Source organism: Oncorhynchus mykiss, chromosome 5 (assembly GCF_013265735.2).
Source record: "Oncorhynchus mykiss isolate Arlee chromosome 5, USDA_OmykA_1.1, whole genome shotgun sequence".
NCBI classification, from domain to species: domain Eukaryota; kingdom Metazoa; phylum Chordata; class Actinopteri; order Salmoniformes; family Salmonidae; genus Oncorhynchus; species Oncorhynchus mykiss.
In genome coordinates, this window is record NC_048569.1 from 8,144,460 (window position 1) to 8,163,219 (window position 18,760).

Here is an 18,760-nt window from a genome sequence, read left to right on the forward strand (position 1 = left end):
TAGATATAGGTACATGTAGATATAGGTACATGTAGATCAGATGTAGATATAGGTACATGTAGATCAGATGTAGATATAGGTACATGTAGATCAGATGTAGATATAGGTACATGTAGATCAGATGTAGATATAGGTACATGTAGATCAGATGTAGATATAGGTACATGTAGATCAGATGTAGATATAGGTACATGTAGATCAGATGTAGATATAGGTACATGTAGATCAGATGTAGATATAGGTACATGTAGATCAGATGTAGATATAGGTACATGTAGATCAGATGTAGATATAGGTACATGTAGATCAGATGTAGATATAGGTACATGTAGATCAGATGTAGATATAGGTACATGTAGATCAGATGTAGATATAGGTACATGTAGATATGGGTACATGTAGATCAGATGTAGATATAGGTAAATGTAGATCAGATGTAGATATAGGTAAATGTAGATCAGATGTAGATATAGGTACATGTAGATCAGATGTAGATATAGGTAAATGTAGATCAGATGTAGATATAGGTACATGTAGATCAGATGTAGATATAGGTAAATGTAGATCAGATGTAGATATAGGTACATGTAGATCAGATGTAGATATAGGTACATGTAGATCAGATGTAGATATAGGTACATGTAGATATAGGTACATGTAGATCAGATGTAGATATAGGTACATGTAGATCAGATGTAGATATAGGTACATGTAGATCAGATGTAGATATAGGTACATGTAGATCAGATGTAGATATAGGTACATGTAGATCAGATGTAGATATAGGTACATGTAGATCAGATGTAGATATAGGTACATGTAGATCAGATGTAGATATAGGTACATGTAGATCAGATGTAGATATAGGTACATGTAGATCAGATGTAGATATAGGTACATGTAGATCAGATGTAGATATAGGTACATGTAGATATAGGTACATGTAGATCAGATGTAGATATAGGTACATGTAGATCAGATGTAGATATAGGTACATGTAGATCAGATGTAGATATAGGTACATGTAGATCAGATGTAGATATAGGTACATGTAGATCAGATGTAGATATAGGTACATGTAGATCAGATGTAGATATAGGTACATGTAGATCAGATGTAGATATAGGTACATGTAGATCAGATGTAGATATAGGTACATGTAGATCAGATGTAGATATAGGTACATGTAGATCAGATGTAGATATAGGTACATGTAGATCAGATGTAGATATAGGTACATGTAGATCAGATGTAGATATAGGTACATGTAGATCAGATGTAGATATAGGTACATGTAGATCAGATGTAGATATAGGTACATGTAGATATGGGTACATGTAGATCAGATGTAGATATAGGTAAATGTAGATCAGATGTAGATATAGGTAAATGTAGATCAGATGTAGATATAGGTACATGTAGATCAGATGTAGATATAGGTAAATGTAGATCAGATGTAGATATAGGTACATGTAGATCAGATGTAGATATAGGTAAATGTAGATCAGATGTAGATATAGGTACATGTAGATCAGATGTAGATATAGGTACATGTAGATCAGATGTAGATATAGGTACATGTAGATATAGGTACATGTAGATCAGATGTAGATATAGGTACATGTAGATCAGATGTAGATATAGGTACATGTAGATCAGATGTAGATATAGGTACATGTAGATCAGATGTAGATATAGGTACATGTAGATCAGATGTAGATATAGGTACATGTAGATCAGATGTAGATATAGGTACATGTAGATCAGATGTAGATATAGGTACATGTAGATCAGATGTAGATATAGGTACATGTAGATCAGATGTAGATATAGGTACATGTAGATCAGATGTAGATATAGGTACATGTAGATCAGATGTAGATATAGGTACATGTAGATCAGATGTAGATATAGGTACATGTAGATCAGATGTAGATATAGGTACATGTAGATCAGATGTAGATATGGGTAAATGTAGATCAGATGTAGATATGGGTACATGTAGATCAGATGTAGATATAGGTACATGTAGATCAGATGTAGATATAGGTACATGTAGATCAGATGTAGATATAGGTACATGTAAATCAGATGTAGATATAGGTAAATGTAGATCAGATGTAGATATAGGTACATGTAGATCAGATGTAGATATAGGTACATGTAGATCAGATGTAGATATAGGTACATGTAGATCAGATGTAGATATAGGTACATGTAGATCAGATGTAGATATAGGTACATGTAGATCAGATGTAGATATAGGTACATGTAGATCAGATGTAGATATAGGTACATGTAGATCAGATGTAGATATAGGTACATGTAGATATGGGTACATGTAGATCAGATGTAGATATAGGTAAATGTAGATCAGATGTAGATATAGGTAAATGTAGATCAGATGTAGATATAGGTACATGTAGATCAGATGTAGATATAGGTACATGTAGATCAGATGTAGATATAGGTACATGTAGATCAGATGTAGATATAGGTACATGTAGATCAGATGTAGATATAGGTACATGTAGATCAGATGTAGATATAGGTACATGTAGATCAGATGTAGATATAGGTACATGTAGATCAGATGTAGATATAGGTACATGTAGATCAGATGTAGATATAGGTACATGTAGATCAGATGTAGATATAGGTACATGTAGATCAGATGTAGATATAGGTACATGTAGATCAGATGTAGATATAGGTACATGTAGATCAGATGTAGATATAGGTACATGTAGATCAGATGTAGATATAGGTACATGTAGATCAGATGTAGATATAGGTACATGTAGATCAGATGTAGATATAGGTACATGTAGATCAGATGTAGATATAGGTACATGTAGATCAGATGTAGATATAGGTACATGTAGATATGGGTACATGTAGATCAGATGTAGATATAGGTAAATGTAGATCAGATGTAGATATAGGTAAATGTAGATCAGATGTAGATATAGGTACATGTAGATCAGATGTAGATATAGGTAAATGTAGATCAGATGTAGATATAGGTACATGTAGATCAGATGTAGATATAGGTAAATGTAGATCAGATGTAGATATAGGTACATGTAGATCAGATGTAGATATAGGTACATGTAGATCAGATGTAGATATAGGTACATGTAGATATAGGTACATGTAGATCAGATGTAGATATAGGTACATGTAGATCAGATGTAGATATAGGTACATGTAGATCAGATGTAGATATAGGTACATGTAGATCAGATGTAGATATAGGTACATGTAGATCAGATGTAGATATAGGTACATGTAGATCAGATGTAGATATAGGTACATGTAGATCAGATGTAGATATAGGTACATGTAGATCAGATGTAGATATAGGTACATGTAGATCAGATGTAGATATAGGTACATGTAGATCAGATGTAGATATAGGTACATGTAGATCAGATGTAGATATAGGTACATGTAGATCAGATGTAGATATAGGTACATGTAGATCAGATGTAGATATAGGTACATGTAGATCAGATGTAGATATAGGTACATGTAGATCAGATGTAGATATAGGTACATGTAGATCAGATGTAGATATGGGTAAATGTAGATCAGATGTAGATATGGGTACATGTAGATCAGATGTAGATATAGGTACATGTAGATCAGATGTAGATATAGGTACATGTAGATCAGATGTAGATATAGGTACATGTAAATCAGATGTAGATATAGGTAAATGTAGATCAGATGTAGATATAGGTACATGTAGATCAGATGTAGATATAGGTAAATGTAGATCAGATGTAGATATAGGTAAATGTAGATCAGACATCACAATCCCCCATAATGACAAAGCGAAAACAGGTTTTTAGACATGTTTGTACATTTACAAAGAAAATTAGAACAGAAATACCTCATTTACATAAATATTCAGACCCTTTTGCTATGAGACTTGAAATTGAGCTCAGGTGCATCCTGTTTCCACTGATCATCCTTGAGATGTTTCTACAACTGATTGGTGTCCACCTGTGATAAATTCAATTGATTGGACATGATTTGGAAAGGCACAAACCTGTCTATATAAGGTCCCAAAATTGACAGTGCATATCAGAGCAAAAACCAAGCTATGAGGTCGACGGAATTGTCCGTAGAGCTCTGAGACAGGATTGTGTCGAGGCACAGATCTGGGGAAGGGTACCAACACATTTCTGCAGCATTGAAGGTCCCCAAGAACACAGTGTTCTCCATCGTTCTTAAATGGAAGAAGTTTGGAAACACCAAGACTCTTCCTAGAGCTGGCCGCCTGGCCGAACTGAGCAATCGGGGAAGAAGGGCCTTCCTTGGTCAACGAGGTGACCAAGAACCCGATGGTCACTCTGACAGAGCACCAAAGTTCCTCTGTGGAAATGGGATAAACTTCCAGAAGGACAACCATCTAAGCATCACTCCACCAATTAGGCCTTTTAATGGTAGACTGGCCAGATGGAAGCCACTCCTCAGTAAAAGGCAGTTGACAGCCTGCTTGCAGTTTGCCAAAAGGCAATTAAAGGATTCTCTGGTCTGATGCAACCAAGATTGAACCCTTTGGCCTGCATGCCAAGCGTCACGTCTGGAGGAAACCTTGCACCATCCCTACTGTGAAGCATGGTGGTGGCAGCATCAAACTGTGGTGATGTTTTTCAGCGGCCGGGACTGGGAGACTAGTCAGGATCGAGGCAAAGTTGAACAGAGAAATGTACAGAGAGATCCTTGTTGAAAACCTGCTCCAGAGTGCTCAGGACCTCAGACTAGGGCGAAGGTTTACCTTCCAACAGGACAACGACCCTTAGCACACAGCTAAGTGGCTTTGGGACAAGTCTCTGAATGTCCTTGAGTGGCCCAGCCAGAGCCCAGACTTAAACCTGATCTAACATTGCTGCAGAGACCTGAAAATAGCTGTGCAGCAACGCTCCCCATCCAACCTGACAGAGCAGAAAAGAATGGAAGAAACTCCCCAATTGACATGTGTGCCAAGCTTGTAGCGTCATACTCAAGAAGACTCAAGGCTGAAATCGCTGCCAAAGGTGCTTCAACAAAGTACTGAGTAAAGGGTCTGAATACTTACATAAATTTAATATTTCAGTTTTTTATTTTTTATAAATTAGCAAAAAAAATCTAAAAACCTGTTTTTGCTTTGTCAATTTGGGTTATTGTGTGTAGATTGATGAGGGGGGGGAAACTACTTAATCCATTTTAGAATAAGGCTGTATCCTATCAAAAAAGTCAAGGGGTCTGAATACTTTCCGAAGGTACTGTATATTCATATCTCGCTCTATCCCCCCACCCCCCTCGCTCTCTCCCTCTCTCTCTCTCTCATTCTGACCTCACATCACTGCTCGACGGGGGCTTTACAGGCACCTCCTTGTTGCCGTGGCAGTGGGCGGACGGTCGCCATGGCACTAGGCGGGGTGCGAGGGCTTTACAGGAGATTTAACACCTAGCTGTTCATTCACTCCTTCAACCGAGACAGCACCAAGGCTGTGTAGACCCAACACAGCACATCTTCCTACTACATCCACTGCTGCATGGAAGGGTCTTTATAAAATGTTCAAGGGGACATCACTACTTCTACCTCATTCTCTCAATACCTTTATGGACTGACTCTCCCATTCTAATCCCTCCTCTCTCTCTGGCTCTCTCAATTTCCCTCCCTCACTCCCTCCCTACATGCATTCTCTCCCCCCATTTAGTCCCTCCCCCCTCCATGCTTTCTCTATTTCTCTCTGTCTATCCCTCCCTTCCTCTTTCCATGGGCAGTTACTTATTCACAGAGGCAGTGCTGGAGAGTGGAGATTAGGAAGTGTCATGAACGGTGCTTCTGTTTAGTTGATATTGTCAGGAGGGAGTAGCTTTAGGTTGACCTTTTAGTGACCTGAGGTTTTCACTCCCATTCACTTGTTCATTCATTCACTTGTCACTCTATGAGACCATAGACACGATAGGAGAACGCCTGCACTCTTTTAAAGTCCTTTATACTAAATACTGAAATAAAACACAGAGAGGGACCTTCACTGTATTACCACAGGAGGGGATTAGAAACGCTAAGGAGGGATTTATGCTCTGCGTCTGTAATGGAACCCTACATTTCCGATATGCCCATCGTCAAGATCTGCTATTTGACAGTTGGTCAGTTTGACAGTTGACAGTTGGTTCAAAAGTTACTTTTCAAAATGCCCGTGCTCTAGCACTGGTGCAGTGTTAATGTGACGAACGTCGAGAGGCGATGACGTCATGGCCGCGTAGTAAGTTTGTTCGTTATTATCTAACGTTAAACATTTCACATTTTAGTCATTTAGCAGACGTTCTTATCCAGAGTGACTTACAGTTGGTGCGTTCATCTTAAGATAGCTAGGTGGGACAACCACATATCACAGTCATAATAAGTACATTTTTCCTCAATAAAGTAACTATCAGCAAAGTCAGAGCTAGGAAGAGAGAAAAAAATAGAGTCAAGAGTTCACAAAAGGCTTTTTTTGGGGCGGGGGGGGGGGGTGAGGAGGGGGTGAGGGTGGTGTGAAATATTGCCTCTAACAATGCAGTGACATGCACAAACACACACACACACACACACATACACCAGGGTTCAGGCCAATTCAATTATTGAAAAATGGCATCTATTTTCAATGATTTCTTAATAAGCTGAAAAGAGAGAAACTATTTATGTGAAAAGTCTTCATTTTTTAAAATATTAAATTAAAATCTCTTCCTGAATTGACTGACTCGGGACCCTTAGTCCGTCAGCAGACGAGAGACGCAAAGCCTGGTGTGTGTCATCATCCTAATGAATATTTAGGGCCCCTTCACCCCTCCTCTCTCAGAGCAAGGCCCATTAGAATTCAATAGAGACCTGTGGGCGTGTCCGTAGGGGGCATTCCCAGGTCAGGTGACAATGAACTGGATAACAAGGCTGGCATTTGACCTCAGCCGGTCCAATGTCTTTGTTTTCAAATGCTTTTTCAAAAACTGTGGCTAAAATGATCTGCAATGCACATTGTAGTGGACATTTGCTGTTTGTGTAATTACATGTTGATAATTGTTTATGCATTATCAATTGTGGCTACACCTCTCATCCTATAATTATAAATTTAGCTCAGCCAGTTATCTTGATTTTGACCTTATGTGAACACAATTCGACGAAAACAAACATTTTTTGGGACCAAACTTCACAAACACTTGACAAAAAAAGTGTGTGCAATTAATTACTTAATTAATATAAAAATATTGGAAAGCTAGTTTAATCTTGACGTATCCCACTCCTCACCCTGGCAGGCTCCGGTGCGTATGTTGGGGATGAAGCCTCGGCGGCATGGCTGGGGCTGGGCCGGACACATCTCGCAGGGGTGTCCCCAGGCACGCCCCACCGTGGCACAGCACAGGGTCTTGGTGCACACGATGCCACTCACCTGGCCCTGGCACATCTGGTTGCTGACCTTGGTGAAGCACGGGCCTGTCCTGTAGTCTGGGAGAGAGCAAGGGGATTCCATTAGAAGCAATAGAAGTAGTTACAGTGCATTCAAACCCAACATTTTGTGACGTTACAGACAGATTCTAAAATGGATTAAATCGCCCCCCACCTCCTCATTAAGCTACACACAATACCCCATAATGACAAAGCAAAAAAAGAACAAATGGAAATATCACATTTACATAAGTACTCAGACCCTTTATTCAGTGCTTTGTTGAAGCACCTTTGGCAACGATTACAGCCTCGAGTCTTCTTGGGTATGACGCTACAAGCTTGACACACCTGTATTTGGGGTGTTCAGGTCTCTCCAGAGATGTTTGATCGGGTTCATGTCCGGCCTATGGCTAGGCTACTCAAGGACATTCAGAGACTTGCCCCGAAGCCACTCCTGCATTGTCTTGGCTGTGTGCTTAGGGTCTTTGTCCTGTTGGAAGGTGAAACTTCGCCCCAGTCTGAGGTCCTGAGCGCTCTGTAGCAGGTTTTCATCAAGGATCTCTCTGTACTTTTCTCCGTTCATCTTTCCCTCGATCCTGACTAGTCTGCCAGTCCCTGCCGCTGAAAAACATCCCCACAACATGATGCTGCCACCACCATGCTTCACCGTAGGGATGGTGCAAGGTTTCCTCCAGACGTGACGCTTGGCATTCAGACCAAATAGTTCAATCTTGGTTTCATCAGACCAGAGAATCTTGATTCTCATGGTCTGAGAGTCCTTTAGTTGCCTTTTGGCAAACTCCAAGCGAGCTGTCAAGGAGTGGCTTCCGTCTGGCCACTCTACCATAAAGGCCTGATTGATTATGTGCAGCAGAGATGGTTGTCCTTCTGCAAGGTTCCTTCACAGAGGAACTCTGGAGCTCTGCCAGAGTGACCATCGGGTTCTTGGTCACCTCCCTGACCAAGGGCCTTTCCCCCGATTGCTCAGTTCAGACGGGCGGCCAGCTCTAGGAAGAGTCTTAGTGGATCCAAACTTCTACCATTTAAGAATGATGGAGGCCACTGTGTTCTTGGGGATAAGGTTGTAACGTAACAACATTTTTGGAAGCACTGGAGAGCCTCTCGTATCTATATCTGCTACAAGATTAACATAATGGTGTTGTCTACAAGGCTCACATAATGGTGTTGTCTACAGGGCTAACATAATGGTGTTGTCTACAAGGCTCACATGATGGTGTTGTCTACAAGGCTAACATAATGGTGTTGTCTACAAGGCTAACATCATGGTGTTGTCTACAAGGCTAACATAATGGTGTTGTCTACAAGGCTAACATAATGGTGTTGTCTACAAGGCTCACATAACGGTGTTGTCTACAAGGCTAACATAATGGTGTTGTCTACAAGGCTAACATAACGGTGTTGTCTGCAAGGCTAACATAAAAAAACATTGCTTTGTTAGGGATACTGTTGGTTAGCAATGTGATAGACCTCTAATCAAATCAAATCAAATTGTATTAGTCACAAGCACTGAATGCTTATTTACAAGCTCTTAACCAACAATGCAATTCAAGAAATAGAGTTAAGAAAACATTTACTAAATATAAGTAAAAAATGAAATAACAATAACGAGGCTATATATAGGGGGTACCGGTACCGAGTTAATGTGCAGGGGTACAGGTTAGTCGAGGTAACTCTAGCTCTCCTTCATAACAGTTTTATACTGAATATGCTAAGTCAGCTGTCATCTTCATAGATACTGTACTCTACATTTTTCCTTTATTTTAAAGGGAGCTTGTTTACTTATGTGATGCATGATTTAAAACTTATCTGAAGAACAAAGAGCAATGTTAGTATTCAATAACATCAGATCTTCAGGCCAGAAAAGTAGAATGGGGGTTCCTCAAGGATCAGTTCTAGGCCCTCTTCTATTTTGACGACGTTCCTAATGAGAGTAGATTTCCCCTATCCTTTTTTATTTGTATTGTTTATTGACAGAGAATGAATGAAGAGGTGACAGATAAAGGTGGAAATATGAGATGAGATGAGGGGTGGAGATGAGGGGTGGAGCCGGGGTGGAGATGAGGGGTGGAGATGAGGGGTGGAGCCGGGGTGGAGATGAGGGGTGGAGCCGGGGTTGAGATGAGAGGTGGAGCCGGGGTTGAGATGAGGGGTGGAGCCGGGGTTGAGATGAGGGGTGGAGCCGGGGTGGAGATGAGGGGTGGAGCCGGGGTGGAGATGAGGGGTGGAGCCGGGGTGGAGATGAGGGGTGGAGCCGGGGTTGAGATGAGGGGTGGAGCCGGGGTGGAGATGAGGGGTGGAGCCGGGGTGGAGATGAGGGGTGGAGCCGGGGTGGAGATGAGGGGTGGAGCCGGGGTGGAGATGAGGGGTGGAGCCGGGGTGGAGCCGGGGTGGAGATGAGGGGTGGAGCCGGGGTGGAGATGAGGGGTGGAGCCGGGGTGGAGATGAGGGGTGGAGCCAGGGTGGAGATGAGGGGTGGAGCCGGGGTGGAGATGAGGGGTGGAGCCGGGGTGAAGATGAGACCCTAAGCACTATTTCACTTTTCCACATTAGTAACATTTTACATGTTGCTTATAAAAATGGGCATTCCTACAGAAGTGAATGTTGGCTTTGGTCTTAGATTACCACAAAGGGAAAACCTCGGAGTAGATGGCAAACACATCCAAAGACGTAGCAATACAGTACATCACAACTACAGATGTAGAATATTAATTTGATCACTCGTTTGTTGGTGAGAAGGCACAGCAGGAAATGCAAACTTGTAGTATATTCGAGGTTCAAAAAGGCTTCTAAAGTTTGTAATTTCCACTATAAAATGTCAGACTTGATTTTCACTAAAGAAAAATGTATCAACCCTTACAAAAAAATTCCATTAATTATAATCCACATAATAATTGACAGAGCTGATGAAGGCATAACTGCCGAAACACGCTAGCCTGCCTGGCCGAAAATTAAAAGGTGAAATGAGGTGACATCATCTGTAACTATGGTTTCTTAAAACATTCTTATGTAATTTTTTCAATCTAATACCATCAACTTTGGTTTAATTATATTAGCTTTATTAACTATCAATCAAATATTTAAATGTAACCTTTATTTAACTAGGCAAGTCAGTTAAGAACAAATTCTTATTTACAACGATGGCCTACTGGGGAACAGTGGGTTAACTGCCTTGTTCAGGGGCAGAAAAACAGATTTTTTACCTTGTCAGCTCAGGGATTTGATCGCTCTAACCACTAGGCAACCTGCCACCCCATATGGTAAGTGTATACAGACAGTGTCCAATAATGTATGCTGTGCGTAATGATGTATGCTGTGCGTCTTGTCCAAGCTCAGATCTGAGACAATTTTCAGAGGAATAGCTTTTCTCAAATTCAAACAAAGTTGTTTCATGAATATTTTTTTTTTTCCTGTCAAAAAGAAAGCAATGTTGATATGGCCCAAACCCCCCTCTGAAATACTCTTTAGAGAAGCTCTAAAGCTTCTGACACAACTGAAAAGGGGACATTGGGACGTTTAAAGTATCTTCTCCCCAGATGGGGCCAAAGGCGGATCCATGAGAAACGGATGAAAACAGAAGCATGGCCGACAAGTGAATGAGGGACTTGAAGTGATGACACCTCTGCCACCATTAAACCTGGTTTGTATTATTAATTCACCCTAGATATTTTTCAATGTCATCCCCAAACCCGGTAGTACCCACATCTACTGTTTAACACGTTTGTCTGTGTGTCATTTTACATGTCAGGAAACACATCAATACTTCTGCACTGAGAGAGAAACAGAGAGAGAGAGAAACAGAGAGAGAGAGACACAGAGAGAGACAGAGAGAGAGACACAGAGAGAGAGACAGAGAGAGAGACAGAGAGAGAGACAGAGAGAGAGACAGAGAGAGACAGAGAGAGAGAGAGAGATTTGTTTATCCATTTCACTTGCCTTGGCAATGTAAACATATGTTTCCCATGCCAATAAAGCCCTTTGAAATTAAATTAATTGAATTGATAGAGAAGAGAGGGAAAGAGAGAGAGAAAGAGAGAGACGGAGAGAGAGAGAGAGAAGACAGAGATAGAGATAGAAGGAGAGGGGGGGGGGGGAAGAGACAGATAAAGAGAGCGAGGAGAGGTGGGGGCTCTGACAGAAACTCTGAGTGCAGGTCTAAACATGGTGCTACTTCATTACAGGCCCAAACCATTTTAACTGAATTATAAACATTTACAAAGAAGGGCTGCGGCCAACTGGGACAGAGTGAGTAAGTGAGTAACCGAGTGAGTGAGAGTGAGTGTGTGAGAGTGTGTGAGTGTGTGAGTGAGTGAGTGAGAGTGAAAAGAGCTGTTGGTCCACACAGGATGTTAGACACCAAACATCTATCCCATTAGAGTGGATAACATCACAGGCCGTTTCAGTTAGATGACCATGGACCCAGCCAATTCAGAGTTGGATGAGGGAGGACAAATTGGTTGACGTCAATGTGAGCGGAAATTCCAGTTAAGCGTCCAGATTTAGTGAGATACGGGCCTATATGGACAGTCAGTCAGTATGACACATGTTACAGTACTAAATATAGTATCTTTATATAATGAAACGCTACCGTGGCAGTACTACAGTGATTTAGTAGCAGTGCTGCATGTCCCAACAGACCTTTTGAACCAAATGTGGATATTGAGAGATAGTTAAAAGAGAAATAGGTCAAAGTGAATAATCATGTGTTGACTTTAGATAGACTAAATTTGATATGCTAATTTTGATAGGCCAATTTTGATAGGCTAATTTTGAAAAGCCAATATTGATGAGCTATTTTGCTCGACTGTTTAGCTAATCTACAGCAGGTTTTGCTGTTAAGTTGCTAGCAAAGAACTAGTCTCTTTCATGATGTATATAGCAAGTAAATAGGAGGCTCGTTTAAGGTAATTGAGGGTCAAGTTAAGCTATTTATAAAGGATTTGCTTTTATGGCAGGGTTGAGAGCTGTGCATTTTGGCTGCACCTCGACTCTAGGTCATTTGAGCGCTCTTTTCCTCAGTAGAAATGTTCAATCTAGACCCTTTAAGCCCAGTGTGTAAATTTACATTGACAATGACCACACACACACAAACACCAATGAGACTATAAACACAGACGCAAACAACAGTTTTTTTCTCCAGTGACACCCAGGAGCAGTTGTGACTATACATCTTTTTCTAATTCAGACAACATGGATTGATCTCATCAAACAAGCTTGGTCTAAGATAAACAGCTAATTTAGCCTCTTGTTTTTGAGTTTGAGGACAAATTCAAATCAGAAGGATTAAAGGAGCAATCTGGCATTCAGACAACAACTAAATGGATTCCCGAGTGGTGCATCGCAGTGCTTGAGACGTCACTACAGACCTGGGTTCAATCCCGTGCTGTGTCACAGCTGAGTTGCAGCGATGGGACAAGACTGTAACTACCAATTGGTGAAAAAAGGTGGTAAAATATAAAACTCAGCAAAACAAGAAATGTCCTCTCACTGTCAACTGTGTTTATTTTCAGGAAACTTAACATGTGTAAATATTTGTATGAACATAACAAGATTCAACAACTGAGACATAAACTGAACAAGTTCCACAGACATGTGACTAACAGAAATGGAATAATGTGTCCCTGAACAAAGGGGGGGTCAAAATCAAAAGTAACAGTCAGTATCTGGTGTGGCCACCAGGTGCATTAAGTACTGCAGTGCATCTCCTCCTCATGGACTGCACCAGATTTCCCCGTTCTTGCTGTGAGATGTTACCCCACTCTTCCACCAAGGCACCTGCAAGTCCCCGGACATTTCAGGGGGGAATGGCCCTAGCCCTCACCCTCCGATTCAACAGGTCCCAGAAGTGCTCAATAGGATTGAGATACGGGCTCTTCGTTGGCCATGGCAAAACACTGACATTCCTGTTTTGCTGGAAATCACGCACAGAATGAGCAGTATGGCTGGTGGCATTGTCTTGCTGGAGGGTCATGTCAGGATGAGCCTGCAGGAAGGGTACCACATGAGGGAGGAAGATGTCTTCCCTGTAATACACGCCGTTGAGATTGACTGCAATGACAACAAGCTCAGTCCGATGATGCTGTGACACATCGCCCCAAACCATGACGGACCCTCCACCTCCAAATCGATCCCGTTCCAGAGCACAGGCCTCAGTGTAATGCTCATTCCTTTGACGATAAACGCGAATCCGACCATCACCCCTGGTGAGACAAAACCGCGACTTGTCAGTCCAGTCCTGTCTGGTCCAGAGACGGTGTGTTTGTGCCCATAGGCGAGGTTGTTGTTTGTGCCTACAACAGGCCTACAAGCCCTCAGTCCAGCCTCTCTCAGCCTATTGAGGACAGTCTGAGCACTGATGGAGGGATTGTGTGTTCCTGGTGTAACTCGGGCAGTTGTTGTTGCCATCCTGTACCTGTCCCGCAGGTGTGATGCTCTGATGTACCGACCTTGTGCAGGTGTTGTTACATGTGGTCTGACACTGCGAGGATGATCAGCTGTCCGTCCTGTCTCCCTGTAGTGCTGTCTTCGGCGTCTCACAGTACGGACATTGCAATTTATTGCCCTGGCCACATCTGCAGTCCTTATGCCTCTTTACATCATGTCTAAGGCACGTTTACGCAGATGAGCAGGGACCCTGGGCATCTTTATTTTGGTCTTTTTCAGAGTCAGTAGAAAGGCCTCTTTAGTGTCCTAAGTTTTCATAACTGTGACCTTAATTGCCTACCATCTGTAAGCTGTTAGTGTCTTAACGACCGTTCCACAGATGCATGTTCATTAATTGTTTACGGTTCATTGAACAAGCATGGGAAACTGTTTTAAACCCCTTTACAATGAAGATCTGTGAAGTTATTTGGATTTGTATAAATTATCTTTGAAAGACAGGGTCCATGAAAAAAGGGGCGTTTCTTTTTTTTGCTGAGTTATATATATAATAGTGGATACCCCATAACTTTTTTGAAAACAGCTGAGGTATGGGGCTGGAGAAATGTAACCACTCTCAAATTCATAGACAGAGCTGTGGATACATGGACTGGCCATCCTTGAGATGAAAAGGATAGTTTTATCCATGTTTTGAGGCTTTGCAGCGTTTGTTTACAATTACATAGTTTACAAAAACAACAGAGTAAAACAAAGCTTATATCGTAGTTTCTGATGGGGTTCGACTGTTGAACTAAGCTCAATGGGGAATTAATAAGATATATTCTTCAAAATCAATGGGTATACTGCACGGTAGCGTATTCGCACCAACCTTCTCTACGAAATGAGGTACTGCTCCCAAGTGGCGCAGCGGTCTAAGGCCTTGCGACTCAGCGCAAGAGGCGTCACTACAATCCCTGGTTCGACTCCAGACCGTATCACATCCGGATGTGATTGGGAGTCCCATAGGGTGTTGCACAATTGGCCCGGGGTAGGCCATCATTGTAAATAAGAATTTGTTCTTATTAACTAAATACAAATCTTAGAATGAGATGAAATTAGTGAAATATTATTTTTTTGTTTTGTTGAAATGTTGGTAATGAGTATCAGCATGAATGTGCTGAACTACAGTGTATGTGCGATTCATCAACACGAGTCCATACTGGAATAATCTTAACCCCATTTTTTTTTTAACTAGGCAAATCAGTTTAGAACAAATTCTTATTTACAATGACAGTCTACCGGGGTAGAGTGGGGTAACTGCCTTGTTCAGGTGCAAAACGACAGATTTTTACCTTGTCAGGTCAGGGATTCAATCCGGCAACCTTTCAGCTACAGGCCCAACACTCTAACCACTAAACTACCTGCCCCATGTGGGATGAATCAACAGGCGTCCATACAGGACGAACCATAATCCTATCATCAACAGGAGTCCATACGGGACTAACCCATAGTGGGATTCATCAACAGGAGTCCATACGGGACTAACCCCATCATCAACAGGAGTCCATACGGGACTAACCCTATCATCAACAGGAGTCCATACAGGACTAACCCTAACCCTATCATCAACAGGAGTCCATACAGGACTAACCCTAACCCTATCATCAACAGGAGTCCATACGGGACTAACCCCTAGTGGGATTCATCAACAGGAGTCCATACAGGACTAACCCTATCATCAACAGGAGTCCATACAGAACTAACCCTATCATCAACAGGAGTCCATATGGGACTAACCCTATCATCAACAGGAGTCCATACAGGACTAACCCTAACCCTATCATCAACAGGAGTCCATACAGGACTAACCCTAACCCTATCATCAACAGGAGTCCATACGGGACTAACCCCTAGTGGGATTCATCAACAGGAGTCCATACAGGACTAACCCTATCATCAACAGGAGTCCATACAGGACTAACCCTATCATCAACAGGAGTCCATACAGGACTAACCCTAACCCCATCATCAACAGGAGTCCATATAGAACTAACCCTATCATCAACAGGAGTCCATATGGGACTAACCCCATCATCAACAGGAGTCCATACGGGACTAACCCCATCATCAATAGGAGTCCATACGGGACTAACCCCTAGTGGGATTCATCAACAGGAGTCCATACGGGACTAACCCTATCATCAACAGGAGTCCATACAGAACTAACCCTATCATCAACAGGAGGCCATACAGGACAAACCATAATCCTATCATCAACAGGAGTCCATACGGGACTAACCCTATCATTAACAGGAGTCCATACAGAACTAACCCTATCATCAACAGGAGTCCATAAAGGACTAACCCTATCATCAACAGGAGTCCATACAGGACTAACCCCATGTGGGATTCATCAACAGGAGTCATTACAGGACTAACCCTATCATCAACAGGAGTCCATACAGGACTAACCCTAACCCTATCATCAACAGGAGGCCATACAGGACTAACCCTATCATCAACAGGAGTCCATACAGGACGAACCATAATCCTATCATCAACAGGAGTCCATATGGGACTAACCCCATCATCAACAGGAGTCCATACGGGACTAACCCCATCATCAATAGGAGTCCATACGGGACTAACCCCTAGTGGGATTCATCAACAGGAGTCCATACGGGACTAACCCTATCATCAACAGGAGTCCATACAGAACTAACCCTATCATCACCAGGAGGCCATACAGGACAAACCATAATCCTATCATCAACAGGAGTCCATACGGGACTAACCCTATCATCAACAGGAGTCCATACAGAACTAACCCTATCATCAACAGGAGTCCATACAGGACTAACCCTATCATCAACAGGAGTCCATACAGGACTAAACTCATGTGGGATTCATCAACAGGAGTCATTACAGGACTAACCCTATCATCAACAGGAGTCCATACAAGACTAACCCTAACCCTATCATCAACAGGGGGCCATACAGGACAAACCCTATCATCAACAGGAGTCCATACAGGACGAACCATAATCCTATCATCAACAGGAGTCCATACGGGACTAACCCTATCATCAACAGGAGTCCATACAGAACTAACCCTATCATCAACAGGAGTCCATATGGGACTAACCCCATCATCAACAGGAGTCCATACGGGACTAACCCCATCATCAACAGGAGTCCATACGGGACTAACCCTATCATCAACAGGAGTCCATACAGGACTAACCTTAACCCTATCATCAACAGGAGTCCATACAAGACGAACCATAATCCTATCATCAACAGGAGTCCATACGGGACGAACCCCTAGTGGGATTCATCAACAGGAGTCCATACAGGACTAACCATATCATCAGCAGGAGTGCATACAGGACTAACCCTAACCCTATCATCAACAGGAGTCCATACAGAACTAACCCTATCATCAACAGGAGTCCATACGGGACTAACCCTATCATCAACAGGAGTCCATACAGGACTAACCACATGTGGGATTCATCAACAGGAGTCCATACAGGACTAACCCTAACCCCATCATCAACAGTCCATACAGAACTAACCCTATCATCAACAGGAGTCCATATGGGACTAACCCCATCATCAACAGGAGTCCATACGGGACTAACCCCATCATCAATAGGAGTCCATACGGGACTAACCCCTAGTGGGATTCATCAACAGGAGTCCATACGGGACTAACCCTATCATCAACAGGAGTCCATACAGGACTAACCCTAACCCCATCATCAACAGGAGTCCATACAGAACTAACCCTATCATCAACAGGAGTCCATATGGGACTAACCCCATCATCAACAGGAGTCCATACGGGACTAACCCCATCATCAATAGGAGTCCATACGGGACTAACCCCTAGTGGGATTCATCAACAGGAGTCCATATGGGACTAACCCTATCATCAACAGGAGTCCATACAGAACTAACCCTATCATCAACAGGAGTCCATACAGGACTAACCCCATCATCAACAGGAGTCCATACGGGACTAACCCCATCATCAATAGGAGTCCATACGGGACTAACCCCTAGTGGGATTCATCAACAGGAGTCCATACGGGACTAACCCTATCATCAACAGGAGTCCATACAGGACTAACCCTAACCCCATCATCAACAGGAGTCCATACAGAACTAACCCTATCATCAACAGGAGTCCATATGGGACTAACCCCATCATCAACAGGAGTCCATACGGGACTAACCCCATCATCAATAGGAGTCCATACGGGACTAACCCCTAGTGGGATTCATCAACAGGAGTCCATATGGGACTAACCCTATCATCAACAGGAGTCCATACAGAACTAACCCTATCATCAACAGGAGTCCATACAGGACTAACCCTATCATCAACAGGAGTCCATACAGGACTAACCCTATCCCTATCATCAACAGAAGTCCATACAGGACTAACCCTAACCCCATCATCAACAGGAGTCCATACAGAACTAACCCTATCATCAACAGGAGTCCATATGGGACTAACCCCATCATCAACAGGAGTCCATACGGGACTAACCCCATCATCAATAGGAGTCCATACGGGACTAACCCCTAGTGGGATTCATCAACAGGAGTCCATACGGGACTAACCCTATCATCAACAGGAGTCCATACAGAACTAACCCTATCATCAACAGGAGTCCATACAGGACTAACCCTATCATCAACAGGAGTCCATACAGGACTAACCCTATCCCTATCATCAACAGAAGTCCATACAGGACTAACCCTAACCCCATCATCAACAGGAGTCCATACAGAACTAACCCTATCATCAACAGGAGTCCATATGGGACTAACCCCATCATCAACAGGAGTCCATACGGGACTAACCCCATCATCAATAGGAGTCCATACGGGACTAACCCCTAGTGGGATTCATCAACAGGAGTCCATACGGGACTAACCCTATCATCA

General features: G+C 42.5%; 1 protein-coding gene across 1 annotated transcript in view; it reads right to left on the reverse strand.

Annotated features, from left to right (window-relative positions):
* The window catches only part of LOC110524943 (fibrillin-2), a 322,130-nt gene that overhangs the window by 262,071 nt on the left and 41,299 nt on the right, over positions 1 to 18,760 (reverse strand). Inside the window, exon 6 of the mRNA XM_036976697.1 lies at positions 7,286 to 7,483. Within this exon, the coding sequence (XP_036832592.1) occupies positions 7,286 to 7,483 (198 nt within the window). The remainder of the gene's footprint in view (positions 1 to 7,285; positions 7,484 to 18,760) is intronic.